The sequence below is a fragment of the Conger conger genome, chromosome 2 (assembly GCF_963514075.1).
Source record: "Conger conger chromosome 2, fConCon1.1, whole genome shotgun sequence".
NCBI lineage: Eukaryota > Metazoa > Chordata > Actinopteri > Anguilliformes > Congridae > Conger > Conger conger.
In genome coordinates this window covers 79,881,651-79,907,278 of record NC_083761.1, presented here as the reverse complement: position 1 = coordinate 79,907,278, position 25,628 = coordinate 79,881,651, and the positions used below count along the sequence as shown (strand labels likewise).

At 42.4% G+C, this 25,628-nt stretch overlaps 1 protein-coding gene across 1 annotated transcript; it reads right to left on the bottom strand.

Moving 5' to 3' along the window:
• Positions 1-1,010: 1,010 nt before the first annotated feature.
• On the bottom strand, positions 1,011-25,262 carry LOC133111322 (complement C3-like). The gene is made up of 41 exons (XM_061221548.1): positions 25,127-25,262; positions 22,578-22,773; positions 21,701-21,863; positions 21,461-21,531; positions 21,259-21,347; positions 21,094-21,176; positions 20,907-20,994; positions 20,585-20,690; positions 20,353-20,470; positions 19,594-19,709; positions 19,200-19,343; positions 18,567-18,773; positions 17,354-17,536; positions 16,900-17,055; positions 16,650-16,776; positions 16,252-16,326; positions 15,749-15,943; positions 15,111-15,228; positions 14,857-14,945; positions 14,014-14,153; positions 13,709-13,924; positions 12,503-12,563; positions 10,925-11,011; positions 10,333-10,536; positions 10,081-10,156; positions 9,778-9,937; positions 9,295-9,390; positions 8,888-9,035; positions 8,493-8,656; positions 7,763-7,921; positions 7,378-7,437; positions 5,851-5,941; positions 5,437-5,485; positions 5,265-5,352; positions 4,429-4,518; positions 4,181-4,286; positions 4,002-4,091; positions 3,823-3,906; positions 3,370-3,453; positions 3,003-3,138; positions 1,011-1,639 (listed from the first exon to the last, which is right to left on the bottom strand). Exons 1-41 carry the CDS (start codon positions 25,195-25,197, stop codon positions 1,498-1,500), a joined length of 4,926 nt encoding a protein of 1,641 aa, XP_061077532.1. The 5' UTR covers positions 25,198-25,262; the 3' UTR covers positions 1,011-1,497.
• Positions 25,263-25,628: the final 366 nt, after the last annotated feature.

The following is a 25,628-nucleotide window of genomic DNA, read 5'->3' as shown; positions in this document are numbered from 1 at the left end:
GAAATGTATGTCCTGGACAGTCTCTACTAAAAAAAAAAGGCACAGCTTAAAATTACCGAATAAAGCACCCTGACTCCAGCTTCACCACTCCACCATACTCTCTGTCTCTCTGTCTCTCCCTTGCAGTCGCTCACGCTTCCCTAATTATTTCCTTTTCCCTTGTCTACTCACTAATCTACTAACGCTGAATCAGGATTGGGTAATACTAACATTCCAACCATGTGTGCATGTTTACCTTACGTTTCTTGTGCATGTCATTTACTAATTTACTAATGCAAGGGCAGGATAGGTTTATTACTAACGATTACTAATAATCTTGTTAACTTGTCAATCCTCCACACCTGATTTCAATTCACATGCTGCTCTCAAGCTAATTGTCTGCACCAGTCTACACCTGCATATAAGCTCAGTGTTCATGTCATGTCTTTGTGAAATTGCTGCCTCCTGTTATTTAGTGCACTGTTGAGCGGGGTTCCAAGCCATTGTCTACCCGTTACAATCCAAGCCTGTTTATTGACCATCGCCTGCCTGTACCACAAACTCTTGCCTGCTGTCTTTGTGCTTTTGCCCCACGGAGCAGACTTCAGTCTCGGTTCTTGCACCGCCTTCGACCTCGAGCCTGCCTGCCTACCGTCCGTCTGTACTACTGCCCCGCTCTCCTGGTGACTGGACTTGACTGGACATGGTGTACCAATTACGAGACTGCCTTCTCCCGCAGTACTGTACTTTGGTTTTGGCTGGATTTCACATGTATGAACCTTGCTTGTAGCACTCTTCTTGCTTCGACAGAGAAGAAGTTTTAAACATCAAAATCTTCACATTATTATCCGTTTCCCTTAATTTCCATAGTCCATCGTATAGTATGTGTCTGTTGGTGAAAGGCTGGATAGGATCTACAATGCCAGGTTACAAGACTTACAAGATTTTGTTGTGCATGACATGATCTTCAAAGGGTACATTTTATAACTGAATGAAACATATATAATGAAACAAGCTGGAACAAACAAATATATGTTGAACTTCTGATTTTATTTCCACGGTTACTTTACAGACAATTATATGCTGCAAGATACAATTTATCATGACGGTGAGAATTTAATAACAGATACAGAATTAGGTTACCAGTGTACACAAAGTGTGTTTTTCAGGGTGGGACTTCACAAGACTAGAAAAAGTGGATTCATGGCTTGCAGTCAGAAGAGTGTCTAAAGGAGGGGACTAGCGGTATACTCTCTTCAGCCGAGCAAAGACCAGTACTGTGGCTATAATGATAGGCCAGTGGTTTCATGACCTTTTAAACAGCCGCAGAAAAGGCTGTGGTATGACATGTTCCATTGTTCTATGCTAAAAACGGCAAATCGCAAACTCTGGCGGAGCCCTCATGTTTGACAGTTACACTGTGGGAAGGGAGTAACGTCAAAATTGACATTCACAGGTGCAAATGCAACGCCCATTTTACATTTTTAAAATGTTCATAACCGAAAGCAAACGGAACGTTTAGGTGGGGCATCCAAACGTGACGAGGTCTGCTGTGGCCTCCCTGATGCCTTGACAGGTCTCTTGGAATGCTGGCTGCTGGCACTCCGGCTCTGTGGGCCAGTACTCTATCCAGGTGTCCTCTCCCAGCATGTATTGCATTCTGCAAAGAGGGACACTCACGGACATGAACACCAATGCTAAACGTACACAGCACGTGCCCAGGGCAGCTTGTGTACGTACACATAATGCAGACGTGTGAGGAAACTTGGACACATACCTAGTTATTTGTAATGTGCGGAACGGTATGCGTCTGGCAGCGCATGTATACCGTAGTTGCCAATAATTAGCCGTTGCCCAAGGACAGACAGTGTCAGTTAAGAGGGAGATATTTCTGTCACCACTGACATAATTTCACTGCCTTCGTGTTCATTTTTTAACTCGGCTGAATTTTATTTCAGTGATGCAGAAGGAATCTTTTGTGCACTATGGCACCTGCTGCAGTCATTGGGCCTGATTTACCAATATTTGCATGAGCCCATGTGTAAATTGATGTGTAATTGGAAATGTACAAATTCTGCCGTATTTATTAAACGCATAGACAGTTTTTTTTTTTCTTATCCACGTGTGTATGTCGATGAATTCCAAACGATCCTAAATGAAACACAGGATTTGTGATTAGCATAAACTGATGCCCCTAAAATACCATATAAGGAGCTTGAAATTGCATTGTAGGCAGTTTAACCCTTGTATTGTCTTAATGGTCAAAAATGCCCGTGACTATGTATAACAGCAGAGTTTAACAAGTTTGTGATGAGTGACAGGTTGTTTCTTTGTGCAAAATAGGTTTGGGGATTAAAATTCAAGTAAGCTGCTTTATTTTAGGAGCTTAGTGAAGGCAGCCACCAACAATCATTCCACGGTCAAAGTCACTTAGATCACAAGTAGGTGTAATAAAGTGCTCGGTGAGTGTTGATATCCCTATATTCACACTGTAAATGGAAGACATTAGTCTAGCAAAATGTTTTGGTTACAGTGGGCATTACTTTTGTGCAAATTACATTACATTCACTTGACAGACTAACTTTTTTTTTTTTTTCTTCTCCCTTTTTCTCCCAATTTAGTCGCCAATTGTACCCCCCTCTATTCCAATTGGAGTTGGTGTTAGATACCCCGTCCACACCCCGCCCCCTGGTGGGCCGAGAAAGAGCGACCCGCCTTCTTCAAGACGTCTCATCTCTCTAATCGTGTCCGTGATTCCGAGGTGTCTGGAGGCGCTTATTGTGCGGCGATCAGCTAACCCTACCAAGACCCTCCCTCTGGAGCAGCGAGACAATTATGCCGCTCCACGTGAGCCGGCCAACCTTGGCTTTTGGCAGGACCAGGAATCGAACCCCGGTCCCCGGTGTGCAACCGCAAGTCTGCTGCATCTTAGCCTGTTGCGCCACCGCTGCCCCCCAGAGCAACTTTTGATTGTGGGGAACATGGTAAGTTGAGAAAGAAACACACGGGAATCTGGAGCTCACCCGTCCTCATCTCTGATGAGATCGTCAGACTTGCCCATGATCAGGTATGTCTTTCCTTCTTTCAAACCTATCGCCTCTCTGCAGGAAGGATGGGCCATAAATGTACGCTGCTTTCCCTTTAACCCAGAGTCAGTGCCTGGGGAAGCATAATTAGCATGAGTATTAGTACAATTATTAAATAGTTACTGTAAGATTAAGCATAACCTCACTTCTGTAAATACCCACATGAGTTATGAGAAAATCATGAAATCATATTTTTATTGTTTCTCTTAAATATCTTAAAACTCCATCACTTGCTATCTGGGAGAATGAAGAAGAGAGAGAGAGAGAGAGAGAGAGAATTGTCAATAAATGGAATGGTTTTTACCTTCTTTGATGACTTCCTCTACTAGGACAGTGAAGCGGTCAATGGTGTAACTCAGATAAGACCGGATCAATTTGGCTTTGTACACTGCAGAACATTAACACGGAACATATTATATTAAAACCTGTTGAATATTGTTTAGCACAGGAATGAAACAATACATCGATGTTTACACAATTTTTGCGGAGAGGCTTAAAAGGAGTGCCCCATTATTCCACAAAACACAGGCGCGAAAGAAAACCAGGTTAAACCCTGACTAATGAACTCGATAGAGTAGCCTACTAACACTTGCATAAATACAACAATGCATAAATATTCTGGTAGAGGTGTGTAAATGATTTTTGAAATAAAGAGGTGGGTAAATGCTGTTCACAATGCTCCACTACACCCCTGCACATATCTGTGTATAAAATGGCACGTTGCAGTTTTCGTCTCCGTCCTAGAATGTGACCTTACCGTAGTCCATGCCAGCTGAACAGGCAATGGTCACACGGTCAAACTCTTGTTCCGAATCTTGTTTCTTCTGATAGCTGCATTTTTCTATGAGCAGTAGAGAAATGTCAATGAGAACACACAATGCATATTGCCAGCGTCCTATGTGCCATCACTTTCCGCATGGTGGATGGGCACCCTACCTTCTGCACAGCGACACACGTCCTCATGGCAGATCCTGTTCAGTGCGCCATCCTTCTTCTCCGGGTGATAAAACTTCCTGCAGCGGTTTTCTGTAACAACAATCAGGTTTGTTTTTGTTTTTTCCTGGCTGCTGAAACATTCAAGTCCTTTTTACCAAGCAGGTAGGATCAGAACTCACCCTTGGAGTTATACTCATACACAGAAATAGCAGCTGGCTGAAGCAGACCCACTCTGTTTATCTTATGTATCCTGAAGACCACTCTGTCAGACAGCTTGTGGGAAACCTGATAAAAGCGAGAGAAGGGGGTGGTAGAAAAAAAGCCAAATACTTTTATCAGACCCTCAGCATTAAGCCAAACGCAACTCGTGCAGGCAGACCAAATGCAGATGCTTTTTCATCAATGCCAGAGGAATACATTTGCACACCTGATCCAGGTAGAAAATGAGGGAGCCTTTCTCTGAAAGCTGTTTGTCCGTCTCGATCCTCTGGACATTTTTATCCTTCCCTGTGGTCAACTGTCAATACGAAATACAGCCATAAGAAGGGACATTCAGTCAATGTGCCAAATTTATGGCTATAAGCATTAATTGTGGTTTACAGCTTTTAAAAGAAAAAAAAGCTTTTCGTCACTGCTTGTGAATAATAATAATTAAAGGTACAATAGGTAAGAATTTTGTGTTGAAACATTGTTACAAGACCATTGTAAATCCTGTCCTATCATGGAAAAAGGCTCACTGACATGTTGACTCACTCTTGCCTGGGTTTATATTCCTTAAATTTTGGTTTCAAATTATTTAGCTGACAGACCGACACTCTGTACCAAAGCATTGTATAGCTGTACAATAATTCAAGCTCATTGGTTGAAAATTGGTACCAATTTCCACAACCAAAGGCGTGGGGGGGTTACAATGTCAGCGCATTCACAGAGATGGGGGAGGGATACACAGTGTTGTGGTAAGTCGGAGAGTTGCTGGTTCAATGCCGCTCTGGGTGTGTTGGAAGTGTGTGCAAGACACCTAACCCCCAAATGCTCCTAACGAGCTGGTTGGTGCCTTGCATGGCAGCTAATCACTGTTGGTGTATGAATGGGTGAATGAGCATCAATTGTACAGTGCTTTGGATAGAGGCGCTATTTAACAAAAAAGGCAACCATTGTTGCTGCAATTCCTCTCTTCGAAGTCCAAAATTACCTGTTGTACCTTTAATATGTATAATAAGCAACATTGCTGTTTGCAGTGATGGTGCCAGTCTCTTTCCTTACCCTCTGCAGGTCCTTCTCATCTGGAATAAAGCCTGTGAGCATGGTAACATCCACGATAGACATGGTGGAATCTCGATCGGATCGGTACCTGGGAAAACAGAAATAGAGCTTTAGACTGGTTGTGTTTTGTTTGATTTCAAGGTTGTAACAAAACAAAATGAATTGTACTCACAACAAATCAATTGTGAGCTTGTATGTTTCCAGAGCATCTTCCATAGTGGCTGTAAAACACCAAAAAATACAAGGCACAATTAAAAGATGTAAAATCAAAATCAAGATATTCAAAATTCAGAAAGAGATCAAAAACCAGAAAGTCCAAAAACTAAAGCAGACAATCACTGGGAACAAGGGTCAGAGCAATTCAGGCTAGAACCGGGGGAAAGGAATACAAGGGCAGACTAGGAAAACTTGACAAGACGAACTAGCACAGAACAAACAACCTATATATGAGGTCTATGTAAGGGGTGGGAGGTGGAGACACAGTTGGAATGAGGGAATGGGAATGAATGGGTAGACATACAGACTACGGAAAGCACAGAGGGTAACAAAAGGCGAAAGCTCTGAGGCAAAAGGGCACAGACTGTACCTTTTCGTTCCCTTTCCAGCTTAACCGTCAAATCAAACATCGTGCAGTCCACTTTCTTCTCTTCAGGCAAAGCATTGTATATGGTCACCACCTGTGACATAATCATCGTATTAAGACGGCATAAATACACGTGCTACATGTTGTAATTGTAATATGGGAAACAAAACAACTTCAGCAGTCACTTAAACGTGAGTGTCATTTGTTCATATTTTAAAACAGAAGTGCATATGTAACGGGGTTAGCTCAGCTAGTTCGCTCGTAGGCACTGTGTGAGGTGTGGCAAGGGCCCAGAGGGCGACAACGCACCCGACTACGTAACCCTTGAATTAAAAATAACGTTGTTGCCCTTGGCTAGGGACGAGTTCGCCTTTAGCTGCCTGTTAACGCGTTCGTCTAGCAATTCTTTGGATGAGTGAGGGGCTGCGATTCAAATCGCACTCGGGCAAAATCTCTAAGGTGTTACACATAACAGGTTAATTCATTCATTCATTCATTCATTATCCTAACCCGCTTATCCTGAACAGGGTCGCAGGGGGGCTGGAGCCTATCCCAGCATACATTGGGCGAAAGGCAGGAATACACCCTGGACAGGTCGCCAGTCCATCGCAGGGCACACACACCATTCACTCACACACTCATACCTATGGGCAATTTAGACTCTCCAATCAGCCTAACCTGCATGTCTTTGGACTGTGGGAGGAAACCGGAGTACCCGGAGGAAACCCGCGCAAACACGGGGAGAACATGCAAACTCCGCACAGAGAGGCCCCGGCCGACCGGGATTCGAACCCAGGACCTCCTTGCCGTGCCGCCCACATAACAGTTTATTCAGCTTCTTTTGTCTCATCATTCCTGCTCAAAATTGGGCCATTAGAATGTAGAGCAGGGTTGGGGTCCCTTCACTGTAATTGAAACAACTCTGGCCCACATGTTGACGAATGCCAATAACAGACTCTGAAGGCAATGAAAAGCATAGAATCAAGACTAGATACTGAAAGCTTATACCTGCGCTCTGGATGTGATTTCAAACACCTGACTGATCTGAAACAGCCGGGAAGCCTACTGCCAATTACTTTTGGTCCCCTAAAATGGGGATCTAATTGAATACAAAGGGATGTAATTAATCCATGGAACACCCAGTATGCCCTCAAATTAAAGGTGACAGTATGCTCTTTAACCTCACAAACATTATTTAATTTCAAATCCAATGTGCTGGGGTATGTGTGAAAAAAATAATTGTAATTGTAAGACTGTACAAATACAAATACTAATGGACCTCACTGTGATTTTTGTGTGCATGTTTTACAAATAATGTCCCTGAGTTGTTTGAGTACTTGGATTTGTATCTGCCAAACATACTATAGCTCTGATAATTGTATTTTTATGCTCCTACAAATGTTTTCATGCAGTGCATGTAGTAGTCATCACAGATGTGCATGCTATTATAAAAAGTGTAAAAGTCTTTGCAGAAACTTCCGCTGTGCTTCTCAAGTTTCTTCTAGGCTGTCACGTTTATATCAAACTTACGGACATGGTTCCTTGGCCAGTTCCTTTGGCAGTGACGGTGAGGTCTTGGTCAATCCGAGTCTGAAGACACAAAGCACAAGCTTCAAGTACTGAGCCGACAGTTTTAGCTTCGGTTAGTTTCGGTTGAATTCCTTTACCAAGTCTTATTCCTGACATCACTAGCCTCATGTCTCTTATCGCTGTCTTTTTCTTGCTCTGCCTTTGCTTCACTTTCTAGAAACCGCAGGTGACTGACTGACTGACAGACTCAGTTTCTCATCGTCTTCACTCTCAGTCTCATTCCGGAACGCGTCGCTCCCTCACATTCCGTCTCCCTTGTCGCTACTCTGCCCCTATTTATTTTTCTCTTTGTGCCCGTGATTCTGGATCGTTCTGTCTGGCCCACCTTCTCTGAGCGGGTGATGTGAGCGTTGCTCTTGCTGTACGTCCACTTGATAGGTTTTGCGCGGCCAGCCACATCGAGGCTCACTTGCAGGTCAACGTCCTTCACAGCGGCTACTTCTCTCATGTACATTGCCACAGCTTGAAAGACGACGACAGTGGCCTGTGGACAACAGCAAGAGTTAGCTGAATAGTCCATGTTACCGGTGTTGATTAGCCATGTTTATGCCACATGGCAGTTATGTATAGTTAGTAGTATTCAGGGTATGCTAGCTGCCAAACGTGACATGCTAGTTGGTAAGTTGATGCACTCGTCAAGGGTTCAAGTAGTATCTATGTGGTCATGCTCGGACTCGGAACAGTACTTCCCTTGTTTATTGTACATCACTCTGGATAAGAGCGTCTGCTAAATGACTGTAATGTAAGGTATTGTGCCTCACACTGACAGTCCCGATAGCACTCTTCACACTGCCAAATGATGAGGATACCAGAGAAGGTTTAACCATTTCAGAGTGTTGTGTTACACCGAATTGTGATTCGACTCACTGATGTATGCAGTCCTTGGACTGACTGAAGCCAAAATAGGGAAGGGGAATCTCTGAATTCTACATAGCATGGCACCCAGAAATACAACAAGGACACTATGAGGGTTAAGCTAAAACTGAATGTCATGCAGAACTTAATGTTTCCCCATCATAAACAGAGAGGGCAGAGAAAAGGTCATAATTGATTACCTGGGTGGATCCATAACCACCTCCGTGGAATCTCTGTTCTGTTAACCATTTAACAACCTTGCCAGCCTGGTCAAACTTTTTGGCATTTACCAGGGCCATCAGTGCATAGCCAGTTGCTTCCAGGGTGAAAAAGTGACTCCCAGGTACTGGCCAGTGTGTTTGTTCTGCAGCAAAATATGAATATATCATCATTATAGCATAACATTTGATAAGAAAGAATCATGTAAGCAACATTGAGTGCTTACACATAGACTCTTATTGAACCACAGTGATATGATTCTTAATCTCCCTTTACGCAGGGTTCTTCATGATAACATTCTGACAATGACAGTTTGCTTGATTAAGTCAATAGAACTGAGGTACAGAACTGACAACCAGGCAAGCAGCTTTCTTACCATATGAGAAGCCGTTCAGGATGTCCAGGTGGTGATTCCCCTCATTGCTCAGAGCGTAAGCAGTGAGGGCCACTGCATAGGGGTTGGTCAGGCTACGGATCTTTCCAGACAGGAACTCCTTGGCGTTCTTCATGCTGTCTGGCAGGCTCTGGAGTGATGGCAGAGGGGCTCAGTGACAATCATGAAGCCAGATAGCACAGCAAACTGTTTGCCTGGGGTGTGATATATGTTACAACACTGGTTAGTGGTTGGCTGTGGTTTTTTCCCCGCTTTTTTGCTCTCAAGAGACATTACAGAATTTTCGGGTAGTTGTGTTGTTTGGCATCACATAGTGGGCCATGACGAGACCACAGAACCAGTGGTCCAGAACACCAGTGGTTCTGGACGTGCTGCGATGGCCCACTCACTTTGACTTTATCCACACAGATGTGACGGCCCTCCTGCAGGGCAATGAGGACAAACGCAGTCATTGAGGCCTCTGAGTCTTTTCCTCGTACACCACCCTGTGTGCAAAAAAAGCACACTGAACATATCGCAAACAATGGGATTCACATTAGTTTTTTCACGCTGTTAAAGGTCACCATCTTAGGATTTTATTGTGCCTGGTGTTCTCTGTCTGCATCTATGTCGGCTGTCTTAGCTCAGAGGTTAGTCACCAGTTGATTAACTTGTTGCCTTAGCTTCCCTGATACCAATTAGTGCTAAGTTCATAGATGCAGTATATTGTCACAATGTAGTGATAGACAGTGCAGGTTACAATAGCTGAACAGTAAGGAATGCGGTCTAGTTGTTCATGACTTCTTTTTGCATAATGTGGCACCTGAACATACTCAAAAGAACATGCAGAATAGCGGTCACAATCCCCCCAGACCTGACTTATGGTAACGTACCACCATTTCTCCATGGTAGACCTGGCCAACCTCTTTGAAAATGCCATCTGGCTGCTGTGCGTTCAGGACCAGCCACTTGAGGGCGCCGCAGAGAACATCCTCCTGAATGGTGATGAGATTGTACGCCATGCTGAAAACTTTGGCTACGTATGCCGTCAGCCTGTTGGAGAGACACATGAATTCCCACCACATGACAGCACTGAACCAATACTTTTACACTTTCGGCAGACAGATCCATTCAAGTATAGTCATAAAATGTCCAAACCCTCATGGATATTGGTAGTGGATAAAAATACTGCTCACCAAGAGCTGGGATTCTTAGCTGCCCAAACGCTGTAGGCACCCTCTGCGTTGCGATAAGCCAGCTGCTGAGTGTACCCTGCAAAGAAAGAGGAAAGGAGAAACAATGGAAACATTTTCAACACCACTAACATTTTGCCCCTATTTTATGAAAGATACAGTGACTAAATATATATGTATATTCAAGATGTTCCATGTACGGGATGTATTTAGTATATTTTATACATATTATTTGGGGGATCTGTAGTCTCTTACCCAGATTAATGAATTTGATGGCTTCAGCCCGACGATCTAACCCAACTTGCTCCCACTGACCGGTTTTGTCCAGGTAATGTGTGGCGATGACAGGTCCTGTAACGCTGATCATGTTCTGCTCGCCGCAGCCTGCTGGCTGGTGTATTAGGCTGCCCATAGGTTTCCCACTTATGGCTGCCTGAATGGTCTGGCTCAGCAGCTCCCCTTGGCAAAGAAAGTAGACGGCACAGTCAGGGCTATGCTGACATCATACACTAGCAGTTCATTCATATTGGTAATCCCCTCAAAAAACAAACTACATTACATTATTAGCATTTGGCAGATGCTCTTATCCAGAGCAACGTACAGTCGATTAGACTAAGCAGGAGACAATCCTCCCCTGGAGCAATGCAGGGTTAAGAGCCTTGCTCAAGGGGCCAATGGCTGTGCGGATCTTATCGTGGCTACACCGGGATGAGAACTACCAACCTTGCGTGTCCCAGTCATTTACCTTAACCACTACGCTACAAGCCGCCCGTGGCCGCCCATGAGAAATCCAGAAAAAAAAGGGAAGAATATTTCCTTTTTTGCAGGAAAGGAGACATGGCATTACCTGTCACACTGATGTAGGTCTGTGCAGGTGAGCCCGGCACCCGGGATGTTAAGTTCACAGCTGCGATCTTCTGCTTCTGAACGCCACCTGATGGGACAGTGGCACAGGCCAGGTCATGCTCAAGGTCAGACTGGGAAGCAATGTTGAAAACCATGCGTGTGATATTATAGGTTGGTCACCTAGAATTGGATTAGGTTGGGAGTGTAAAAATTTACAATAGGTAAGATTTTTGTATTGAAACATTGTTACAAGACCCAATCCCTTCCTATCATTGAAAAAGGCTCACTGACATGTTGACTCACCCTCTGCCTGTTTTTATTGTCCATGAATTTGGGGTTCAAAATATACAGTTGACGGACTGACACTCATGTACCAAAACATTGTATGGCTGTACAATGATTCAAACTCATTGGTCGAAAATGTATTCTAATTTCCACAGCCAATGGCGTGGGAGGGTTCGATGGGGTTTAAGTCTGGGCTTTGGCCGGGCCACTCAAGGACAGTAAGAGACTTGTCCCGAAGCCTCTCGAGCGTTGTCTTGGCTGTATGCTTTGGGTCATTGTCATGCTGAGAAGTGAACCGTCACCCCAGTCTGAGGTCGCGTGCACTCTGAAGCACTCAGAACCTCTCTGGACCGCAGACGTATTTGGCAGTATTCATCCTTCCGTCGATTCTGACCAGTCTCCCTGTCCCTGCCGCTGAGAAGCACCCCCATAACATGATACTGCCACCACCATGCTTCACTGTTGGAATAGTATGAACCAGGTGATGAACAGTGCCTGGTATTCTGCCCAAAGAGTTCAATTCTTGTCTCATCAGGACCAGAGAATTTTTCTTCACGCTCTTTAAATGAAATAGAAACTGATTCATTAACATGTTATGCCAATAACCTAGCTAAAATGCTGCAGTGTCATAAAAATGTGTTTTCATATCCTTAGAGTTCTTAGAGTTATGTGTTAGCATTTGGCAAGCAAATGCTGTTAGCTATGGTTTTAATCTTTTCATGGATTTATAAGTATTTGGAGTGAGAAGTAAGATTAGTTTTACTTCAATGGTACTTATGGAATATGCATGTGTACTCATATATTTGTATGTCTACACAAACGATGGCCTTATAACAATGGGGCACCATTAGCTCAGGCGGTAAGAGTGGCAGTTAAAAGGTTGCCAGTTCGATCCCACCCTGGGTGTGTCGAAGTGTCCTTGAGCAAGACACCTAACCCCCAAATGCTCCTGGTGAGCTGGTTGGTACCTTGCATGGCAGCCAATCGCTATTGGTGTGTGAGTGTGTGTATGAATGGGTGGACAAAGGCGCTATATAAATGCTATATATATACTTTCTACTCATTTAAAGCTAGCCAAGCCTCTGATACTTGAAAGGGTACACAGGATTGCAGTGTGCAATTGCACTGTAGTTACTGTAGTGCAATTGCACAGAGGATGTCACCATAACAACCAAAAACAAAAATCTTACAAATTGTCACTTTACTGGAAAAAAAGGGTTTGTACTCTGTCCTCACCCAGCAAGGCTGAACTGTTCTACAGCCTTGTGGCTGCAGTGTGGTGAAAAAAACGTACCATGATCTGCTGGATTCAGGACCAAGTTTGTAACCTGCTTTGTGGTTTTCAGTCCTTCAGGCTGTAAGACATGGGGAGAATAAATTAATAAAGCAGTATCTCATGAGCTTCTGCTAAGTCTTCTTAAGTTTTGTGAGACTTTAAAAATGATTGCATTGAAAACCTGAATCAAAGCCTCATATTTGCTCCAATTTGCCAAATAATGGAAAAACCCAGTTCATTGTTACTCTACCAATAGGATAATTCAATATAATAACACTGGTCAAAATAATAATAATGAAAAAAAATATATATATGTAATAGCATGTTCAGTTATACCTTTTTTAACAGCTGGGACTCATAGCACTTAGTTTTGCATAACAAAGTCTTTTGTACTTATTACCATTTTTACTACGAATGCTCCTAATACTCTAAGACTTTGATCACACGGGACACTCTTTAACCCCTGTTCTTGATCCCTTTTTGAAGCAGACATAATCCTAGTCTCTTTTGAAAGGTAACACCTGTGTGCTATGTTACACATAATATTACTGAAACAAAGTTCTAGAACATCTAACTGGAAATAGAAACAGAAATTCTAAGCTATTTCTACCGGGTATCCAAAAAGGTCATTTGGAGAAATGTTTCCCAATATGTGAAAAAAGTGTTTTCATTCATCCCCTGCCAGTCACCCTCCCCAAACATCTCCCTCTCAACCTCCCTCTCCTTGCTCTCCCCCCTGACAGCGAAAATACCGCAATTATTACAACGATAATATCTAGTATACTAATATATTGACGTCCATAGATTTAAGTAAATACTCAACCCCCATCAACAATTCAAACATCCCACAATGTCACATGCTACATATCATTCAAAAGCAGACCTGTACCTTATTTATAAGCATACTGAATAATAATTTGAAGTGTTTTAAGGAGTTGAAATGCGCAGCATCTCCCAAGATCCCAAAAGCAAGATCATGACAAGTTATAATGCTGAAATAACAAATGAAAAACGGGCTTAAATTAAATCTTGAGTCAGTAACCATTCATCTGGCCTCTGGAGGAGCAGGGCTGCAGTAAATCATGTTGTATATTGGGTGATGGGTGGAGGCTTGGAACTTATTGGAATAATGGGCTAATGACTGCAGGTAAGGAATATATAAGCGGAGAATAGTGGGTGAAAGGGACATCTTCAGGGATAAGTGTGACGGGCGAGTTCACTGACCACCACAAGAAGGTCTCTCTTGACACCATCCGTTTGGGTGGAGTCGTAGACAGCGGCTTTAACCTCGATGGAATGAAGACCCAGGGCCATTGGGATAATGACAAATGGGACTGTATGTGAGGACATGGAGTCCACAATCACATCTGGCATACGATGCTTATTCTTCTTGCTCGCTGCGCTGCACACGTGCTCTGTCTCCATAAGCTCCACTCGAACCTGCAGGACGGAGGGGAATGCGTGACTCCTGTGCTGAGCGTGCGTCCTTCTCCAGACTATCGGACAAAAGCAAAGGGCTAAAGGCTTACCCGTATTGCCTCTTCAAGGTAGTTGTAAAGCACAGCCTTAATTTCCAACTGCTCGTTACGTACTGCAGCGTAGGGCAACTTCAGCTTGATGAAGAAATTTTTCCTCACCGTCATTTCAAAGGGATCCGCCACACAGATTCCTGCAGACAGAGAGAGTCACAGTGTTCTATAGTAGTATGATATATTTTTTCCTTACTGTAGCTCATGCATATGGGATATTTGCATTTGGTACTCAATCTCTTGAGTGTGTTTGCATGTGAATATCTAATGCAATAAAACACAAAAAGCTGTCTTATTTACATTTATATCTATATGCGTATTTGAAATACATGTGTATTTCATGTAGCGGCCTGTAGCATAGTGGTTAAGGTAAATGACTGGACCCTTGAGCAAGGCCCTTAAACCTGTATTGCTCCAGGGGAGGATTGTCCCCTGCTTAGTCGAATCAACTGTATGTCGCTCTGGATAAGAGCATCTGCCAAATGCCAGAAATGTAATGTAATGGGGCAAGTTTAACCTTTTAACTGCCTTTAAAAGGTGCATGGATCACCGCACTCAACCAGTAGAAGACGGAAGATGATGCATGTGTGTTCAGCGGTTATAGAGCCAGTGAATGCATGAAAATGAAATCGAACATCTCATCTTAGTCTGAGTAAGTAAGGTATATTTCGCAAAATGTTGGTGTTTTCCTTTGAAGAGTGCGATGAGATGGGTCCCCTGTCCAATGCACGTGAATACTAGTAAAGACTTCTGATGGAGTTGACTGTATTTCTACTTTTATTGAACCTGAACTAAATGGTTAAACTGAAAGACCCAAGAAATAAAAAATGACAAAGGCAATACCGTAGTCTTTGGACAGGCTGATAGCAGTGACTTCCCAGGTGGTGATGGAGTCCTTCAGGTAGCTGTTCCTTGTGTATGACGTGGACGGGCTAGAGTATGAGACAACAAGTGCAGATAGCTATACCCAGCGGACAAAACTTCAGCTGCAGACAGACAGGCACGATAAAATGTATTTCTAGATCACTTTTGCCCAACAACTAATATTTTACCCTGACAACAGGGTCACAAGCAACTGTTCCACAGAGAGCACTTACCAATCCTGTTTGCCTCCAGGACATCCTGGCAGTGACAGTTCCTCCCATAGCCAACTCTCAGGGAACTGCGTGCGGGATACAATTTCAGTGTCGCTAATATAGTAGTCATCATCTTCACCTAAGTATGGAAAGATCCCAGAGTTATAATCAGCTGAGGCTTGGGACAAACTCTGTCCTTTGACATGGAGAACAGATGGATGTTTTACTGGAGTAACCTGTAATGGTGCTCTGCCTGTCATTAGTATGTCAATCCATATTATTTAATCTACTGTAACATCCAGACACAAGAGAAGGCAGCAATGGCTCAGGCAGTAAGAGCAGTCGTCTGGCAGTCAGAGGGTTGCCGGTTCGATCCCCTGCCCGGGCTGTGGCGAAGTGTCCCTGAGCAAGAGACCTAACCCCCAAATGCTCCTGACGAGCTGGTCGGCGCCTTGCATGGCAGCCAATCGCTGTTGGTGTGTTGATGTGTGAGTGTGTGTATGAATGGGTGAATGAGAAGCATCAATTGTACAGCGCTTTGGATAAAGGCGCTATATAAAATGCCAACCATATGGTCCAGTAAATCTGACAGGTGTTCGGCAACAGTTGCAGTCTCCAACCTGCAGAATTTGGCTAAAGAAAATGATGGCAGATCTTACTGCGTGCGAGTAGCAGGTCTTCGGTCTTGGCTTCCTCTGTTTTCTTTTCTACTATTAAGCAGCAGTGCACAAAAGCTTCGGCACAGTCTTTGCCGTCAACGATGTAAAGTGAGCGTCTCTCACACGTGAAGCCCAGCAGATTCTCCACCATGCCGTCCTGACAGCATTGTCTCTCCAGTCCAGTATAATTTGCAGCTGCAACACAGGGCACCAGATTCAGCACAGGGTTCCAGGGCACTGTTTTCCCAGTAACTCAACAAAGGGCAAGCATTTCAACACAGGGATAGTGGCCCAACACAAACCCCAGGCATGGAAACCATATTGAGCCTGCACCAAAAGCCTTAGCAGGAGCAACAGAACAGGCAGGGAAGCACCAGTTCTGGAAACAATTCTTGAATAATATATAATACTCATATTGCTTTGGTATTTAGACACACTCTTTGTTCATGACATATTTCATCGGCTTTTTGACAGTTTCAGAGTAAAACAGGTGCAGAGTTTACCTAGTGAGCTTTTCAACTCTGTCAGTGTGAGTGAGCGCCGTCTACGACTCTTTGCTGGGACAGGACAGTTTGGTTCTGGACAGAGACACACAGAGAAAATGCCATTTGTTTGTATGTTAGTGCTTAGATGGTGATAGAGACTCACAGTCTCATAACAGGCCTTTTCTTGGTTGGCTTTTGGCTACTTAAGCTTTTGTAGCATTACACTGACAACCTGTGCTAACCTTGGAACTTCTGAAAAATGCAATGATGAAAATATTCTCTCTGCCTATTTGTTGAAACCTCACACGAACATTATTAAAAATAATATGCCACAAAAACAGACCATTTTTGTACTGCACAAACATACAATGGGGTTCCTCACAGGTTAATAAGTCTTTGCACGATTGAAAACATACCTGATCTAGTTTCGGTCTTATCAATGCCAGATTCAAATGCCAGGCCAGCGTCATAGAAAACTCCCATGCTGTGAGCGCCACTCCCAGGTGTACAGCCAATATCATGCTTTTCAACGATGTCCCAGATCTACATGTGGAAAGGACCTCAAGTCCATCAAGAGACATACACCCCCAAAAGCCAGTAGTGCAAGGTGCTCATCATTTTTACATAAAGGAAAAATGGAAAAATGTACGACAAAATCTCCCTTACCTTAGTTTGTGTCAGTCTGTTCTTACTGTTGAGGACATAGACACCCTTGTCCACAGCCACCAGTCCCACCTTTGCCCCAGGGTCACCAGTGATTGTTAAGCTGAAAGGCTTGCGTGGTTCATAGAACTCCTTAGGCTTACTGGTGGTGACTTTCAGCTGTAGGCACATAAATGGTTGGAATTTATATAGCGCCTTTATCCAAAGCACTGTACAATTGATGCTTCTCATTCACCCATTCATACACACACTCACACACCAACAGCGATTGGCTGCCATGCAAGGTGCCGACCAGCTCATCAGGAGCATTTGGGGTTTAGGTGTCTTGCTCAGGGACACTTCGACACAGCCCGGGCAGGGGATCGAACCGGCAACCAGACGACTGCTCTTACTGCCATGTCGCCCACATAAAGACAAAGTGGGTGCAATCATTGTGTTACCATTCTTTCTGGCATACCGTTCCCATGCAGGTGTCCTTTACGTCCACCCAGATGGAGTCCGACACCACTTCTTTGGCCACATGGTAGTACGCCACAATTCGGAAAGAGGGGACCATGTCTTTGGTCACTCGTAACTGTATGGCCACCATTGCCTGTCCTAACTGTCTCCCAGCATGAACAAGCTGTCCTTTGCTCAGTACCTGTGCGAGAACAAGGCCAGACAAGTAAACACCAGGAGCTGACTGGGCAGATGAAGATCACAGATTAGATTCACCTGAAGTGTAAATGTTGCAGACTAGCAAAGGTAATAATGGATTGAATTTTCCCACATGATCTCAAGAATTTAAAATAGGAGAGAAACTCAGTCAAGCTCCACCAACATGTGGCATGCAGAGCAGCTGTTGTGCACCAGAACACTTGCTACACATCCACTCTCTCAGATGGAGAGAGAGGACATTGCAAAGGCTGTTAAACTGGAGGATGATGATTAGCTGGCCAGATCAAGATGTTTTCCAGTGATTATGATTCATGATTATGGTTGCTTATCGACTATCCCAGACACCAAAACAACGATGTGAATTGGACCAATATTTCTAGAGAAAATTACTACACAACGTCCCTGTGTTCGGGACCAGCTCACGATGGTCTTAACTCTCTTATGCAGGCTGATCTGAATAAACTTGCCTGGTTAGCGGCCTCTCGTTAGCACGTTAGCAACAGCTTCCCCACCACAGATCAGCTTTGGTTTTTGTGTGTGTGTAAAGTGTAATTCCTTCTGTTTTCATAAAAACTTGTTACAAGTCACATACCAGAGCAATTTCAGCATACTGTGACATGGTAATGCTGATCTACTGTGATACTGTGGTGGGGAAGCTGTTGCTAACCAGACACTACGAACCAGGCCGGCTTATACGCCCAGCCTGCATAACAGAGTGCAGAGGTGTTCGGACCTTTGGTCTTCCGAACACCGGGACGTTGTGCAGTTATTTTTGACTGGACTTGGGTAAATTTCATATGAAAATTTTTTTTCATACTTTCTCATTGTGACGCGTAATGGATTTATAGTCGAATGATTCCAATAGAATCTGATGCAGTTTTCTGTAGAGTATTCTGTAGCGCTGCACGATGTTACCCCCTTTACCATACGGGGACACATATACTAAGTATGTTAATGTGAAGACTACAGACAGGTACAGAGCAGGTATGTGAAGAGTACAGATGGGTACATACCAGGTACGTGAACTGCTTTTGACCCTGACTACCTGGGCCGTCCCGAGTGTTGAGGCTGATTAGCAGATCGTCTCCCATCTTCAGTTCACCTGACTGGATGCTGATGTGCAAGTAGTTCTTTGAGTTGTCCTTTGTGGCATATGCTTTGGCTGTCATTTGTGCTGTAGCCTGCTGCTTGTTAGTCAGAGCAGGATCTTGGGTTTTCACCTGGTGACAAAGAGGTAAACCTAAATCAAGCCACCTCAGAGCTTACTTTGGGACAATGTTATTTTCACACAGAAAGCAGACACAGTTCTTTTCAATGTGTTTTGGGGAAACAGCCTGAAAATATTAGGGTACATACCACATGCCACAGCAATGATAATTAATTAGACGTATTAGTAATGAATGGTAACTAGTATTGATTATATCGATTATTATAGTATTGGCTGTAATCAGCCAACTATAGTAAATTCCATGAACAGCCAATTCCGGAACATTTCCACATAGAAAACAATATCAACAATATCTCAGCAGTCACATTTGTCATTCTGTATATTCCACTGAGTTGCACCAAATAGTTTTTTAAAGACCCTACACTGGCCAGCAATGAGCCACAGATTGTCTGTTGAGTGATTTGAGGGTGTAGCTTACAGTGATCGGTAGATATTTAGCATCTCCATTGGTGTTGATGATAAGCTTGGCAATCCCATTTCCCTGTGTCCTGCCTGAGGCTTCCCCTGGCCCCTCAACATCAATGCCTTGAGCAGGACTGCCATCCGGGTTTGTGACATAGACCTAATGTAACAACATCGCAGCAATAAGTATTATTTGACAGATAACCAGAATGACACATATCCTGTAATGCATATCAGACAATGTGGACTTTCTCAAAACCCATTATAAAATGGAAGCAAAACCTGTAATATCATATGAAATTTAAAGCATGACTTTCTTGCAGGGAAGTCCATAGGTGAGAAATACTTTTTATTTACTTTTTAGCTCTAATCATAAAATCAATTCAATAATTGGTAATTATAGCACATACCGCAACTTGAAAATACATTCCAGGTTTAAAATAGGAGGGGGTCTTCGTGAAGTGGATGGTGTAGGGTGAGGTCACTATCAGGATCCCAGTTCTCTCTGCCACCACCATCTCACTGCCTGATAATGGGAGGGTCAGGAGTACAGCATTCATACAGTTATAGTGCAGATGTTGAAGTCAGAATCAGAATGGAGCAACTGTGCAGTTTAGCCACCTACAAATCACTACTATTGGAAACTGCAGCACAGTCACTGACCACAACAGGTATATGTTCGACTTATTTTAGAGACTGTTGTGCATGAAAATCCCAGGAGATCAGCAGTTCCTGAGATACTCAAACCTATATGTGTAGTTTTACAGGGGGACGGGGGCCCCAGGTAGCCTACATTTCCAATGGGCCAGCTGCCAAAATATAACTATTTTTAAGGAAGATTACACAGACTGTTTTCATAAAAATGTTTGCATTAAACGTTTACGCCAATCTACAGCACTGGTTTAAAAATGTAGCCTAGACCCGTTCTTTATTAAATAAGATTTGCTAAATTGGACGAGTCTTATCTTTCTGTGCATTTTTTGTCCAATTGCAGATATTTTAGAAATGGTCCAGTCCACAGTTGCAGTAGGTGATTAAGATAAAACATTGTGACCAAGAAGAACATATGCTTGAGAAAGAGGGTCAAAAGGGTACTAGACAAAACACGGGATGCCAGTGATTTTATTACTAACAATCGAATAAGCAACAATACTGAGTAAGGTTCTTACCAGTGCGTGTCAGGACACTGACAGATACATATATGGACACCATGTCCACATCTTTGGGGAGTGGGGTTTTCTGTATTTGCTCCCTTGTTAGCGTGGCCTTGCCCTTTCCTGCCTCAATCTGAATTTGGAAATAGAGACAGGCAACAAAACCAGCCATGAAAGTGGGTCAGTTGTGGGTTTGGAGCGCACTTGTAAAGGTTTGGGGGTGAAGCTAAAGGGAGGGGGTACTAACAGGCACTCTCTGCAGAGAGGCAGGGATAATCGTCTTCTGACCATCCTTTGTCACCATACCAAAAACTACAAACGCTTTCCCAAAAACATCTTTTCCAAACAGGTACCTGCAGAGCAAAATAAGGGAAGGTATTCACTTAACTGCATGTAGGATAGTTACAACAAACAACTTTTTGAGTCAATGACACAGGGTTCGTTGACACAAGAGCAACTATTTTGTGAAAGCACTTCAGGCTTTTGATAAATTATTTCTAATTGTCTCTGTAATCATTTTGTCAGCTGATTTCCTCTTAAATTCAGAATAAATAAGTGTATTGTCCTACCGGGCAGTTATGTCGATGGATAGCTCCTTATCATCGACATAAAAAAAAGATTTTTCTGGTGTCAGCTTGACCTCAAAACTTGGAAGCACTAGGGGAATCAAAGATAGACATCATCAAATAATCCCAGACAATTCTCCACATAAAATAATATAGACACTGTAAAAAAAAAAAAATGCTGTAATCTCACCATATTCTTTGACTTCAAAGTCAGCAGTAAAGTTCTTTTGTGGGGTGTTCTGGAATCGGCAAACCACTTTCCAGGTCCCCTCACTGTGAACAGAGAGATAGATATCATTGCACGGTGCATGGCAATATGTAACCCAAGGCGATTTGAGTGTCTCTCAAAACAAACCTGACGATCTCTGGGAGGGGGTACTGTCCTGATTTGACCCCTTTGTCAGGCTGCACAATGTCTCTCTGAACTGTGATTCCATCTGGTGTCTGAATAGAAAATAAGCAAAAGGTCTTTTATCATGACACATACAGTCTCAGAACATAAATCATGCGATCAAGAGGGCTTGCACTTTTGGAGGCCACAAAGGCTAAAGTCTTACCATGATTTCCACAGAAACACCACTAGTGACCGGCTCCAGACCAGGGTTCAAGGCAAAAACCCTGTAAAGAACTAGAAAATCAATCAGCTGATTAATTAACAGAGCATTATGTTTTATATCATACATCAGTTTACACATGTGGAAGGAATATGAAAATCTGAACTCCTTAGAAACACATTGCTACATGAGTACATGTAGAGTACATGTGGTCAGTTTGTCTTTCATAATGTTTTATTGTACCTGTGCTTCTTGGAGTATAGATGCTCTTATCCGTTTGTACAAATATGTACCCAGACTGAAAAGAGACCAAGATGACTTTTTCGTATTCTTTATCGTTAAATTTTGCTTTCAGGAAGACATATTGTTGCTGACTTGTGTCTTCTTCAAAGAATGCCTCGGGGAGCTAGAATGGAAGCATAAACTCTTAAGGACTGGAACTGTTAGAACTGGAAATTATGAACCATAGCACAAACAAAAAAAAAAACCTTCCAATTCAAATTCCCAAAAATGTATGAAATAAACAAAGGTGGTTAACCAATATTTTGTGCTTAAAATATACACTCACTGAGCACTTTATTAGGTATTTATTAGACTTATTTGTCAATCTTTGGTCAATTGATCTGCTGCTGTAGCCTATTCACTTAAGGGTTTGACACATTGTGGTTTCAGAGATGGTCTTCTGCATAATACTTTTGTAATGTGTTTTTTTTTTTTTTTTTTTTTTTTGGTTACTGTCAGTTTTGACCAGTCAGCGAAAATCCCAGGAGATGAACAAATACTCAGACCACCCTGTCTGGCATCAATATCATTCCACAGTCAAAATTACTTAGATCACATTTCTTCCCAATTCTGACATTTGGTCTGAAAAACAGCTGAACCTCTTGACCATTTTTGGATGCTATTATGCATTTAGTTGCTGCCACATGATTGGCTGATGAAATATTTGCGTTAACAAGCATGTGTACCGGTCTATCTAATAAAGTGCTCACTGAGTGTATTTTATCATACGATTGCTCATAGAATACGGTTTTTAAAAGCTGGTCGGTAGCCATTTCTAAAGTCATGTCTTGTGCTCTCTGAAATCACACTTCTCTCCTCAAGTGACATGAGCACCCACCAAAATTTCCTGGAGAGCCTGGAAATTATTATTTTTCTCCAGGGTCAATTTTTTGGAGAAGATTTCCCTTTTGTTGGCTGGAAAATCCTTCACCGTAATTTCAGCATTGATGTTTGCTCCGTCATATCCCTGTGCCTCCAAAAACACATTCTCCTTACTGCCCACCCGAAGCAGGTTTGGCGCAGTCACAACAAATCTGTGACGGCAGAAGATAAGAGGTAAGGGAAGTAAGAAACAGCAAAGTCTTTTCACACATCACTGTCTATGAAACTGCTGGACTTCAAAAGAAGTACACTTGCTGTCAACAACCAGGACAAGATAGGATTCAAATGAACATATCCAAGCTCTGCAGTCTTATCCCAACATCAATTCCCATTTACCATAGTCACACACACCAGACCCTGGTAGCACTTTCAAGTACTTTTTATTGAATGTATTTTCACTTCAAAGCATTTAATTATATTTAGAAAAAGTTGTTTGTACATACTTGATATACATCATTTACAGTTACAAAGTATTTAATTTCATCAAACTGTTAATGTTCACATACAGTACACATGCGGTTTGTGTAGAATTATAACAATCACTAATTTTAAGCCTGCATTTATGGTTGCACATTCAAAATAAACTTCCCTTACAGAACATTATTTCTTGTTAAAATAAGCCACAACATTATGGTTTCAAGAGCTTGATGGAAAGCACACATTTCTCAAGTTTATGCAGTATATTCAGAAATTACTTTTAAAAAGACAGTATTCTAATTAAATTATCATTCTTTTCATTCATTTTCAATTTCTTTCATCACTATGGGATACTTATTCCAATATTGAATTTCTCTTGGGAATATTTTAAATGCTAAATTGAAAGCAGTAGTTTGGATCAGTAGACATCAGTAGACAAGTCTTAGGTACCCTGTAGATTTATTTTATTATTTTGTTTTTAGCATTAGTATCTCAGTGGAAAAGAACAAATTTGAGATCTTCACACATTCATTTTTCAATAAATGCAATGCTACAGAGAGGATTTTGTATTTTGTTAAATAAAATAACATATTAAACAATAGACCACTTTTCAGATAAAAGCTTGATGGAGGCCGTCTGTGATTACTTGGTAAGCGAAACAACCAAAGTCTGCAGAAGAACTGATTTTCTTTTACAACTGCAGGACTGTGTACTAAGAGAATTGATGCACTGATTTCATTGTTTAACTCTTCACTGCTATTTATAGTAAAGTTTTCGATATTTAATACTGTTAATTTCATCTTTGCTTTATGGAATTATTTAACGTGATCCTAACACATTTGCACAGTACTGTACTAACAAGGCAAAATAACATTTTCAAACACCAATATTTATGTACACTTTTTTTTTTCTACTCAGGATTGAGGCACACAGAAAACATTTCAAGTCATTGGACTGTAAAAGTGCAGCCCCTCCCCCAATACAAAGGGTCATAAGGATTTTTTGGCACAGCACCATCTGAACTGAGTACAGTTCATTGCCACTGTGTTTGCTCAGTGCAATGCCATAACCCCTATCATCATACATTCTCTGCTTTTAAACACAGAACCACTTAATGTAAGAGAAGAAAAAAATATCTGCCCTGTTTTCCCCATTTTGTGGAAGGGGTCTGGCTACAAATCTAAAATGAATGATATAATGATTTTGGTTGAATGTCTTCTCAGCGGATACAATGCCCTGTTTTTGTAATTGAAGCATCTTTCTTCCAATGTCTAATCCAGCTGATTATTATTCACTCACTGCTGTATGATACTCTTGTTTAGTTAGTCTCAAACATTTGACCATTGATAAGGATAAGAGTCAAGACAATTCACCAATGATGTTTCAATTAGCAGTGTTCCTACGAAGGAGTGCAATTGTGACCTGCTCTATCAAAATCAGTTGTATTGACCAAAAAACATATTTTCAGTTTTAGAAACTAATCTGAAAAGGAGAATGCAAGCTTTCTAACAACACCAAAGTTATTTCTTTCTACATATCTTATGTATGAACCCTTTAAAATTATGTTTTTACTTTTGCTGAATTTGGCATTAACATGTACAGATTATGAAAGCCAAGATATTGTTATACAAAAAAGAAAGCCTAAAACGGCCCAAAATGATCATTTTTACCAAAACATCAATTATTTATGTGAAATTTACGTCACAATTTACGACTGATTATGATAGAACAGGTCACTATTTGTATCTCCGTTCAGCCCTCCAGACTTTCCCCAGCTCTTGCTGGTGCCTGTCTGGCTATTTTCTACTTGATCTCTGCCATGTTCATGGTTTGTCTCAGAAGAACTTACAGAAGGAATTACCCCAGTGAGCTTCCTCACTTTTGATAATGTGTAGAGTGTGTGTGTGTGTGTGTGTGTGTACGTACATACCCATTTGAAATTGTACTTCCCTCTAGGGTATTTCAGCGCACTTATCCCTGGTTATGGGTATGCACTTTGTTGTAGGTCGCTCTGGATAAGAGTGTCTGCCAAATGCCATTAATGTAATGTAATGTGTGTCTGTGTGGATGTGCATGCAGTATACTCACAGTGGATCACATTGTGAGAGTGCAGGAAGAGATAGAGCCAAGGTAGCCAGCCACACCACATTCACACACATCTTGTTCACCGGGTCCAAGTGTCCCTCTCAGCCTGGACAGCACTTATTTATACCCACTCTCTGACACACGCTTCCCCCAAACCTGGAAGCCCCAGGCTCCAAAGAAGAACTCCCAATGCAAACACTGGCTGACCCCCAGGTGGATTGGGAAAGTGAGATGAGGTAAGAGAGGGGATGTTTGATAACAGGAATCCAATGGCAATAAATCAATCATGGGTTGCACATACTGGTATAAGGAGATCTTGCACATGCAGTAACCAGGGAATCTCACATCACGTAAGAAAGTAAATTTAACGTGAGGCATTAGGACTATGTGCGGAGAGAAAATGTGCTGGAGTTACAATAGGCGTGAACAAGTGCTTCTGTGTGCCCAACTTGTTTATTTGCATTGCTTGCACCAGACTGTTCCAGTATATGTGTGTGTGTGTGTG